General features: G+C 34.8%; 1 protein-coding gene across 1 annotated transcript; it reads left to right on the forward strand.

Annotated features, from left to right (window-relative positions):
* The first annotated feature begins 5,881 nt into the window (after positions 1–5,881).
* Positions 5,882–9,182, forward strand: LOC125656041 (phosphoenolpyruvate phosphomutase). Its single transcript, XM_048886615.2, has 9 exons — positions 5,882–6,199; positions 6,302–6,360; positions 6,465–6,561; positions 6,680–6,892; positions 7,002–7,102; positions 7,197–7,314; positions 7,422–7,501; positions 7,666–7,842; positions 8,041–9,182. Exons 1-9 carry the CDS (start codon positions 6,151–6,153, stop codon positions 8,122–8,124), a joined length of 978 nt encoding a protein of 325 aa, XP_048742572.1. The 5' UTR covers positions 5,882–6,150; the 3' UTR covers positions 8,125–9,182.
* The last annotated feature ends 3,049 nt before the right edge of the window (positions 9,183–12,231 follow it).

Here is a 12,231-nt window from a genome sequence, read left to right on the forward strand (position 1 = left end):
AGGTCATATTAGAAAAATTATTGTACAGTAGTTTCTAGTAGGTGTTTGTTTTGTTAACTTAATTTTACAGAAGATTTACCATTTTAGAAAAGTTTGATTTTGTGGTAATTTGATAAAAATATAAATACTTAAACCATATCATACATCTAAATCAGTTTACTGTATGAGGTTGTTCTTAAAGACGGCAAGCTTTGTTAAAAATCTATATGTGTACAGCTTTATTATGTTTTCACACCTTGAAGATCCCCTAGCAGACATTTTCACTTGTCAGTTCCAGGTGCTAGTCTACGCCACTGATGGTCACAGGAAGGGAGAAAATGAAGAAGAAAAACCGGACCAGACAGTGATTAGAATCTCTAACCAGGTGCTCCACCAACTGAGCTAATTGGCCATCGGTGATCGAACCCGTCTGACCGCTACAAACGTGCTCCCGTCAAACACGTGTTTAACAGTGGTGGCTTTACTGTAAACTTGGCATTAGTTTCTATCTTTATTAAGTATTCAAATGAAATCAGCCGGCTCATGCTGCTGGTGATATTTCCCGCGGCTGAAGGTCTCTTTCATTGCAGTAAGGCGTAGACAAACCACTTGCCCTCGTTCTTGTAGGGATTTGTGGGTTGTTTTTTTTTGGCAGATGACATAGTGTTCTGTATGACTCTGTTTTGCAATTTCATTACATTATGCTCGTTTCTCTTTCAGATTTAATAAAAACGTTTGCATTTAACATCAAATTTTGTGTAGGAATACCGTGATTTCTTTCAGAATCGTAGACAATCCTAGAGGCTATCTATAAACATTCTACAAGGTCAAAGGTATTATTTCATAAGTTCAAGGTCGATTCTTTGGTTAAGATCTCTGCTGTATCATTTTTCCCGCAATATTTGCAATCATGAGGCAGAAAAGTACGAATTATGTTATATTCCATAATGAATGTCACGAATCACGTCAAATTCCGTAATAAAGATAGCGCTAATATTCATTGAACACTGAGACTTGTACTTTATACAAAACGAAGATCGCCATCAGCGATTTTTAATGACGACCTTATACTTCTTACAATAATGTTCTAGTTTCGTCAAATGTGTGGTCTAAAATTTCTTTTCAATTATCATTTTATATACCTATCATTTATAAAATGTTCAATGATAAATAACCTGTGTTTCTTTCGATTCAAGCTGTATAATATGTTCTTGTTCTGTATAGATATCTATAAGAAAGTGCACATAGGTAAACAAATAGATTCGGAAGGCATGGCATGGATTAAAGAATATATTTAATTTCACAAAATTTTGAATAGTGAAAAAATACATTTGCATTGAGCAAAAACTTCCCTTACCAATGTTGATGCAGATAAAATAACATGTTCAAATTATTATTTCTATATATTTAAAAAAAAAAAAAAAAACTTTTCGGTAACAGTGTAAAAATAACTCAAGAGTTACAGCAAATACATATTCCAGAATATAAACTATATAAATGATAATGATTTTAATTGTATCCCTCATCTCATTCGTGATAATATTCTGGATCAAATGCGCAGTTTCTTCACTTTGAAACATTGACGATAAACGCCGAAAGAACAGTCAAACGTTGACACGACTAAGCACATATTATGACATAAATGTACTTTACTATATCAGATGCTATCTTCTCGCAAGCTGAATACCTATATAAAAATAGTTCAGGCCTTAAGGTAAACACAAAGACATGTGCAGTCTTACCTTTTACAGATTTAAAAAAAATCGTTAGAAAGGGCATTGCTTGATATAATTATCTTATTTGATATGTACAATTTTTTAAAGTAAAATATATGACAAGTGCATGTTTATGTTACAATGCGTGCATTCAATCCAAGAAAAAGTATTGTTTATATAGAACATTGCACAAAACACCGGGGACCCTTTTCCTACAATGGCATGTATAGAATGATTCACGTAAAAAAAAAAATACACAGTTTGCACAAAAAATATAACCTATTACCATCGGAATTTATGCATGCAATAATTCAAATTCAAATGCTTTATTGAAGATTACCAAACATGAGGAGTTCATCATAAATTAACATCATATACTAGTACATGTATATATATAAAACATAATATACATTTTCAGATTAACCACAATTGCCCTGATTTCTCATTTCAGTGCACCTAAGATTAAAACACTCATTCAAATATTGACAAAAAATGTTTCGTGAATGTATAATTTTCAGGATTCATGAAGCTTTTTATGGAATTTGCATTCAAATCACCCAAATGTTCTGAATATTTATTCATTAAGTGATCGTATTTTGTACAAAATAATACGAAGTGTTTCTCATCCTCAACTTCATTCAAGCAGAATTTGCAAAATCTATTAGATCGTGGAATTGGGGGTGTACAGTATCTCCCAACCTCAATATTGAGAGGATGTGCACTTCGCCTTAGTTTAGTGAGTAGAGATCTGTAAGCTTTTGGTAATGTAAATTTCAAATATTCTTGCAATTTAAAATTATAATTGTATACTTAGCTATAAAATACGAGTTTTCCACAATTTGTTTGTTTTATGTTATCAAATAGATTATATATATTTTTTTCATAATAGTTTTTTTTAATTTGTTGCTAAATGTTTCATGGGAAATCTCTAAAGAGGAAAGTCCAATCATCTTTGCAAAAATACTCAGTGATTTAGTCATGCTTGGACTAGTTTTTATATGAGATGATTTTTTTATCCTCTTTAAAAGCATCAATTAACAACAGGTTATTTTTTGGGGGATGCAAATTCCATATTTTTTTAACCTACAGTAATATTTAAACATTGATTCATATATCTTAATGTGTAAAGGATATAGACCTAATTCCGAAAGTACTGCAACAGTAAAAGCTTTCTTATGAACACCTAGTATGTCTTTCAAAATAGTATTTTGTACTTTCTCAAAAGGCAATTTTGATTGACTATTTATGTCAATCTTAAAATCAGTAATCCAGATTTCAGATGAATATGTAACAATAGGTAATATGAGAGTCTGATACATTTTAAGCCATACTAACTTGGACAGAAAGATAATTTGAAAAAGGTATTTTAGATTTAATTGAATAATAAGACTAGCTTTATCCTCAAGGCTAGCACTTGCTTGTTTTAAACTTCCATTTGATGCAAATATTAATCCTAAATATTTATATTCATTAGTTATAAATTCAACATTACACAAAAACTATACACTTGTAAAATATATCGTCTGTATAAACCATTACAAATATACTCCGGGAGCCTCCATTCCAGAAAATTTCCAAACAATCCGAAACTGACGTGACGTTTCCTGCTGATGAGTCTCTGTCACCGTAAGATTGATTAGTAATTTGGTGTTTTGTGTCCCTTCTACAATCTTTTCCCGATATTCAGAAGTTACCAAACTGTAAAGTGACACAAATTTGGACCTAAATGTAGATAGGCTAGGACCTCTTAGTATATATTTTTCACCGATGGATTCTTTGTATGCCTAATATTTAAATATTCCATGTATAATTATATAACTAAACTTTTATAACAAATATCTATGGTTTAGGCGGCCAGAATTGAGCGAGACTTGAGTGTAATCCATGTAGATGGACTGTTAACGTTGTCTACCTGGACAGGGACTTGTGACATTGTAAATGCTTGATAAATTTGAACTTTTCTCTGTGACGTATAGTAAATGCTTGACAATTTTTCACTTTTTTTTCAGGGATATTATTATAATAATTCTAAAATCATAGAAAAATATTTTGCTGACGATGATGTAGAATTTATCAAACGTCATCATCAACATCTACCTTGGATCATTTTGAAATTTTAAAGTATCTTATTGCTCTTACCCTTGCCTTGTATATTCTTCTGGTAAATGTTCTTTTGTGACCCAGGCAAGAATCACGCATCGAACTATTTGAAAATGGTTGTGTTGCAGCAATTCGTTGTAACCACTTTCATTTCGAAATTCTGTAACATTTTCAAAACATTAGTGTTGATGGACAATGTTGGTCCACTCCTTTTTATTAACCTTCTATTCCTATGAAACTTTATTCACGCCCCCCCCCCCCCCTCGACTGGTATCGGAAGATACACTCGTTCAAGGATACTCTAAATATTACATAGATGTCATTCAGCATATTTACCTTCATATCTTTCATTTCCAAATTAAGAATTATCTCCCTCACGCATAGCTCTTATCCTTAGACGAATTTGACTCCACTTTTTTGGCACACTGTTTTCCCCTATAATAGCTCTAAAACTTCATTGTTATTTCGGATTTCAAACATTTCGGTTGAGCATCACTGAAGAGACATTATTTGTCGAAATGCGCATCTGGTTCATCGGAGTTGGTGCCGTATTTAAGTTTTACATCTTAGATATCTGACGATATCAATAATTCGAATTGAATATTCCTTTTACTGTGATTTGATTTATTCATATAATAAATTCAAGTTAATTATTTATATTAATTTATAATATCAATAAATTCGAATTAATGGTATCAAGATTTCATTAATTCTGTATTATTCATGATATCAAGAAATCATTTTATAAATAATTCGAATTCATGATATAAAAAAAATATTGAGAAAATTTGATATCCATTAATCGAACTCATATCATATCAATAATTCGTTGGATTTTTTTAAAGAATAAATTTAATCCGTTTTTGTTTCCGAATTCATTCAATGAATAATTTGCACAAAGCGCATGTCGACAGTATCGTGAGTTATACGAGTGATATCGAGGCCACAAATTACAATTTCTGTTTAGATGGGTCACCTAATGACCTAAAAAAAAATGTTTTATTGCTGAGGGTTTATCAAAAATTTGTCACAGTTTTTCCTTTTTATTCCCATCAGTGTCAGGACGAAACGAAAGCCATGAAAATTAAGAGACAATTCGAATTAATGGTATCAAGATTTCATTAATTCTGTATTATTCATGATATCAAGAAATCATTTTATAAATAATTCGAATTCATGATATAAAAAAAATATTGAGAAAATTTGATATCCAGTTTTTCCTTTTTATTCCCATCAGTGTCAGGACGAAACGAAAGCCATGAAAATTAAGAGACAATTTTTTTTCGGGTCGGTAAACGTGCAAGAAAATGAGTTTTATCACCCATGTTCCAACACCAATATTTTTAACTCTCCATGCGAATTCAACAGAAAGGTCTTCGCATGCCATACCAACAATCACACAGGGCTTTGGTTTCTATGACCACTACCTAGGGATAATTTGGCACGTCCCACAGAGGGGACCCCGTAACCAAGGTACTCCATCGTGATCGGCAAGGCACAGTTCAAATAATTGAATTCGGTAGCAGCTGATGGCACTGTTCGTCACTGACTGAGCGATTCCTCTCACTGATAATCAAATATGTATGTTTACTCGTCACGGACAAAACGATTCATCTCAAACCAGTCGATCTGTCTCCAATATTGAGAAATCTGAATGGAATTGATATTGCCAATCATGACACACGGAATTTGTCGATAGACTTGTGATACACTAGGGGTGGACAAGATAAATGAATGGGGAGGAAGGAGGGGGAGAAGGGAAGGGATTGGAAAAAGAAGACAGGAGATCTATGAGTGAGGGGGACAGAGACAGAGAGAGGTGGTAGGAGGGAGAGGTAAATCCCCTATACACACGACCCAAACATTCCACGCAAACTTTTTCCCCAATGCACAGCGCATTAAGTGAGAACTCGGTGATTCTTAGACATACTGTAGTATTACAAAAATATGAAGGCAATTTAACCTCTTTTGAGGTATGACTTGCCTTTCACATCTTATAGTTTGTAGTGGCTGTGTGAGAAATTGATATAATTTTCTAAGTTGTTCTAAGTGCACATTATGTCACACAAAATCAACTTTATCAATGATAATACAGAATAACACAAAACAAGTCTTGATGTGGAAAAATTCATGATTTTACAGCAACAGTTGTTTGTGCATTGATTCCGAGACGGGTGTACTAAGCTGATCACCCACATCTTGCGGAACGTTTATTGTGGGTATCGATTTGACTTGACACCGTTTGTCAGTCAATAATGCCATGCTAATCGCACGTGTCCGGAACTAAAAACAGCGTGGCTAGCCGGGCGTGGGAGATAAGGCAGGTTTTGTGTGTGGTGTCTAAGGGTGAATTACAATGGCTCTGGGTTGCGTCTCGCGATCAGCTTTTAAGAATGGCTTTCGGGGTAAGTATAACAGTATGTATGCATGCTCGTGTGCTTATAAATCCACATTATGTTTGTTTTATATCCTGCTTCGTACTCAATGGTAAACATCAATCTTTTCAGTGGAGAACTTGTTATTCCCGGGATTCCGGAAAATGTCCTCGAATCAATCAAAACCCAAGGTAATGAAAACGACAAAAATTTAATTGTTACATTGTAATACAAACATGGATAATTGTCATTTCTTTTGTTAGGAAACATTTACATACATGTAATCTTGATTCAGAAAACCACACAGCTAAAGAACATGTTGAATTCAAAAGAGCTGGAATTCATCATGGAAGCTCATAACGGCCTGAGCGCCCGCATCGTGGAGGAGGCTGGTGGGTATAGTATTTCTCACAAGATCAACCATTTTTAACTATTAATGATTGGTGCAATATTTCAAGATAAATACAATCTCATTTCTTAGAATCCTGCAAATTCGTCTTACTTGTAAAGGTTTCAAAGGCATCTGGGGAAGTGGGTTGTCCATCTCAGCACAACTTGGGGTGCGAGACAGTAACGAAGCGTCGTGGACCCAAGTTGTTGACGTCATGGAGTTCATGAGTGACGCAACCACAATTCCCATCCTGCTAGACGCGGATACCGGATATGGAAATTTTAACAACGCGCGCAGGCTTGTCAGAAAATTGGAAGATAGGGGAGTTGCAGGTATACCATATAGTATTCAATGAATCTCCATAGAGTAAGATTAGGTTATATTATATTTGAGCCTATCGCATTTGATTGGAAGTTGGATTGTATTTTTGTCGTTTACCAGGTGCATGTTTAGAAGACAAATTATTTCCAAAAACAAATTCACTTCTTGATGGCCGAGCCCAACCTCTCGCAGATATAGAAGAATTTGCATTGAAGATTAAGGTATGTACACAAGGAGACGAAGCTTTTCTTGTCGTATTAGAATTTAATTACTAGTAAAATACTGTAATTTCAATACCTTCACCAAATTTTACAGGCTTGTAAGGACAGTCAGACGGACCCAGATTTCTGCATTGTCGCACGAGTGGAGGCGTTCATTGCAGGATGGGGATTAGACGAAGCTTTAAAACGAGCGGAAGCATACAGAAATGCAGGTACTAATGAATATGAATAGCCCATATGGATGATAGGAAAAATTAGTGTATAAATGCAGACGACATCAATAACAGTTTGGGTAATAACAAATACTGATCTATTTAAGGTGCTGATGCAATCCTGATGCACAGCAAGAAAAGTGACCCCTCTGACATCGAAGCTTTCATGAAAGCATGGAACAATCAGGTATGTTGGAATTATACAGGAGGGGGTCACATGATCGAGGGTAAATGTTGAAAGAAGTTACTACAGGGTATCCTACTGCTATTTCTTCAGGACCCAGTTATTATGTAGAAGGAAGATGCTTTATGAGCACAAGTAATATATATATATTACTGATATGTTCCCAGGGCCCAGTTGTTATTGTACCGACCAAGTACTATCAGACCCCTACACAACACTTCCGGGATATGGGCGTTTCTATGGTCATATGGGCCAATCATAATTTGCGAGCCTCCATCACCGCCATTCAGGAGACCACCGCCACGATTTACAAAGACCAGTCTCTGGTAGCCATAGAAAACAATGTAAGTGTATTGATCGCGTCGATCAAAATTTGTTTTGAAGTATTTTGGATTTTTTCTTCTTTGAAAACCTTCTGAAAGATTACACATAAAAATTTACTGTTACTCACAACTAGGCTATATGTAAAAGAGAAGTATGTTGCGTTTCTAAATCTTGTACAAAAGACTGAAATGCTGATAAGAAATAAATCACATTTACAGGTAGCTTCTGTTAAAGAAGTGTTTCGTCTGCAGAGGGATAGCGAGCTGGTGAAGGCAGAAGATGTCTACCTACCTCAAAAATAGGGACCCATCTCAAACTCACAGGCAGCACTGCTACACGTGGAAAGAAAGGGGGTGTTATTACTTTATAAATCACACAGGGTTTAGTATTTAACATCAATTTGATGGGGAGGCTTTAAATAGTAGAACGCTGGTAATAAGGTATTTGGGATAAATCGGTAGAAACTCGTAAGTTTTGGAGATTGTTTTTATTTTACAGATTTGACCACAATGACGTTATTAAGAGCATGGATTTGCCGTAAATTTGTTTTTGTTGCAAAATGTCTTTTAAAAAATCTATCTACAGACAAGAAAGGTAAAGTTTGTCATTTTATACCTTTCAGGTACACGCATAGCGTGAACTGTAATGGGTGCGTCTGTTAATGTGTTGTGAGGCAGTATATTTTATATTATTTTATTGAAATCCTTATATACTAAAAATATACATTTAACATTTTTTGTATATGAAATCGTGCATTTGTGCGTGTTCTTCAATCAGCGTCCTCAACATTTTTAAAATTTCATATGGAGTGCCTATTTATGTTATCTAAATTAATATTTATATCATATCAATGTCTACTATTTATACTTATTTAAGCTTAGTAAACACTGTTGTTGTTTTTTTGTGCTAGGACATGTTGAATCTCATTTTCACAATACATGTGTTAATGACACGAAAAAATTGAAATTATATGAATCTCCTGTGTAATTTATAACAGGTATTTATTTATGAGATTATCCTTTTGAAAGTCTCAATTAATATTGAAAAATAATCATTGATATGTAAGATTATTTATAACTGACTTATATTTATGGGTATGAATAAGGTATATTGTATGTTGTGTTTTACGGCATCTGAATTTTTGACCTCTGACACGAGGATTTGTGTACACGTATATCCTGTGGAGCTTTACACTTTACGTCTTCTGTTTGATGTCTATTCTACACTAGTATTTTATGTATTTATTTTTGGTAATGAGAATTTGTTTTACAATTCAAACAAACCAAAAATGCTGTCATACCGGTATATGCTTTGTTCACTGCATGCTGGCCAATGCACAGGAATAAATTGTAAAATAAAATTCAATCTTTGTATTCACTGGCAAGTTATAATTTTTTTTCTAGTGGATAAATCAAAACGCGAACACGAGACAACGTATTCCTGTATGCAGAACGGTGTTTGCAGATTGGGTTGTCTCTCGTAAGCATACCTTGATGAAATATGCATGCGAAATGAACCCCATAACAAGAGGCAAAAATCCAAAATCAATCGCTTTGTTTTAAATTCCAAAATGTATTTTCATGGGATGGAATTCATTCACATCTTTGACAACAACGTCACAATTTTGACATTATCGATGTCAACATCCATTTCCTCGTCTCTGTCGTCGTCACTCACATCATCTACATGTACCTACCTACACCCCACATACTGTCGTATTTAAATCCAGTTCCTCTACCCTGTCCAGATCACTGTATTGTCGATATCATGTCGACACTGTGTTTCCATCGTTCACATTGCTGACGGTGACATGTCGATGTTGTCATTGTATATCATGTGTACCTTGTTCCGAATGCCGTCGTCTTCGCCGACATTATTTCCGTTTCACTTTTCACTGTCACCTTACGTTTTTGAAAAGTACGTCACAGATGATTCGCCTTTTAAAAGATTGTTACATGTATGTACCTATTGGGTTAGCTACATATATAAATATACATTAGGTGGAAACCTATGGGATTAGCTGTAAATAAAAATTGTCTTCAAATTAACTTATGCCAAACTTATTTTTCTTTTTGTCAAGGCAAATGCATACAGAAATACAAACTAATATTTCATTTTCCAGCCATGGGCATAACATAAATATAACAAGCATCATTTGTTAAACATATATTTAAAAGACAAGTAACAAGCTCAGGAGTAGTGTTATTACCTAGGCGAGGCAGGTAATTAATAATCTGAATCATCTCCTTTACACAGACATATAAACGCGTCTATATAAACTATATGGAGCATTCTATCGCAGATGTCAAAGAAATGCCGCGTCCATTATTCTCCAATAGATGCTGATTAATCATTACATTATCAGAACAGCGATACATGTTAAACTTGTACAAAAATGAATATATATAAATTCAAATGCAGTTACTTTAATATCGAGACCAAAATAATTAAATGTAGACCTATTCTATGGCTTTTCCGATCCTACCTACTGTTTTTACACTTCGTGTTTTGCTAATATACAATAAAATCGATAACTGATCTTTTTTTTTTTTCTAAATTAATGTATGCTTCAAACAAATTTATAGATGATTGAAGGATATTTGACATTCAACAAAAAAGTAATCGTCTGCGTTTAGACTTCATGAAGATGTACAGACAAGTTGAACCTCTTCCAGGTGTGTGTAGTTGTGTTAGACAGCTGTGTGTTCAGAGAAGATCACATAATTACATCGCATAATATAATTCGTCAACATCAAACTAAATGAATTATCTTTCGAAATAGTAGACCCTGCAATCTCACCTTTTTCGTCAGCAAAAAACATGTATTCCATTTCGGAAGCTGTCATGACGTCACGAAGTGACCTAATTCGTAGCTGTATAGGAAAACGATTGGCTGTTGGCCTATATTCTTCTTTTCGTGAATCATACAGAATAACCTCGGTTTGAAAATATTGTTTAAAATATGAAACCCTCAGCTTTTATTTTTGAAACAACATTTCTCGACCTGAGAGATTATTCTGCAACATCCACGAAATTGCGCACTTTATTTCTTGAAAAGTGCATTAGAGATTCACAGAAAATATCAAGGGACGGTACTCTACTCTAAGATGTATGTTTCAGCAGTTGCAAACTGTCTAGACAGCATTCCTCCTCATAGTTATTGTAGATCAACGATATCATAACGATAAAGAATATAATTAATGATGTGTATGTTAATTGCCAGTCAGCAGGAAACATCAAGGGACAGTGTTCTAGGAAACGCTTGTCTTCGTGTAATAACGCTCAATTATTTCAATATAGCTTTCCTCTTTGTCTAATGCAGACAAGCAACACAAGCACAAGTTTTAAATGAATGTATTACAGTATATATAACATACAGTATCATTTAAAGTGTCATTGATGATCTATATACAGTGTTTGGGTATAAATTCACTTAGCATTTTCAAAATTGATTCAAATTCTCATTTGTAGATAATGATTGATCGATTGTATCTTGTTTAACGTCCCTCTCGAGAATTTTTCACTCATATGGAGACGTCACCATTGCCGGTGAAGGGCTTCAAATTTAGGCCTATGCTCGGCGCTTATCGCCATTGAGCAGTGTGGTTCTTTAGCGTGCCACACCTACTGTGACACGGGATATCCGTTTTTAAGGTCATCTCCGAGGACCCGTGACATTCACACCTGATGCGATGGAACTGTCACTACCTGTTTTAACGACTTAGGTCTGTCGCGGCCGGCATTTGAACCCCGACCTTCCGCATGCGGGGCGAACGCTCAATCTAATTAAAATTAGATGTTAGATCCGCTCGCATACTCGCATAATGTTATGTATGCGAGTGTGCGAGCGGATCTAACATCTAATTTTAATTAGATTGGGCGAACGCTCTACATCTAGACCACCGCGGCGGTCATTTGTAGGCGGGTTACAAGGTTGGGATTTATTATTATAGGCGGGTTACAAGGGTAGGATTTATTATTGTAGGGGAGTTACAAGGGTAGGATTTATTATTGTAGGAGAGTTTCAAGGGTAGGATTTATCATTGTAGGGGAGTTTCAAAGGTAGGATTTATCATTGTAGGGGAGTTTCAAAGGTAGGATTTATTATTGTATGCGGTTTACAAGGGTAGGATTTATTATTATAGGCCAAGGGGCGTTTCAAAGGTAGGATTTATTATTGTAGGCGGGTTACAAAGGTTAGGATTTATTATTGTATGCGGGTTACAAGGGTAGGATTTATTATTGTAGGGGCGTTTCAAGGGTAGGATTTATTATTGTAGGGGAGTTTCAAGGGTAGGATTTATTATTGTAGGGGAGTTTCAAGGGTAGGATTTATTATTGTAGGCGGGTTACAAAGGTTAGGATTTATTATTGTATGCGGGTTACAAGGGTAGGATTTATTATTGTAG

The sequence above is a fragment of the Ostrea edulis genome, chromosome 1, assembly GCF_947568905.1.
Source record: "Ostrea edulis chromosome 1, xbOstEdul1.1, whole genome shotgun sequence".
NCBI classification, from domain to species: Eukaryota; Metazoa; Mollusca; class Bivalvia; order Ostreida; family Ostreidae; genus Ostrea; species Ostrea edulis.

Excerpts from the sequence above, each read along its gene's own strand:
- LOC125656041 (XM_048886615.2), top strand. The coding sequence starts at position 6,151 with ATGGCTCTGGGTTGCGTCTCGCGATCAGCTTTTAAGAATGGCTTTCGG. Across the intron at positions 6,562-6,679 it reads CCGCATCGTGGAGGAGGCTG|GTTTCAAAGGCATCTGGGGA; the intron begins GTGGGTATAGTA and ends TTACTTGTAAAG. Across the intron at positions 7,103-7,196 it reads AATTTGCATTGAAGATTAAG|GCTTGTAAGGACAGTCAGAC; the intron begins GTATGTACACAA and ends CAAATTTTACAG.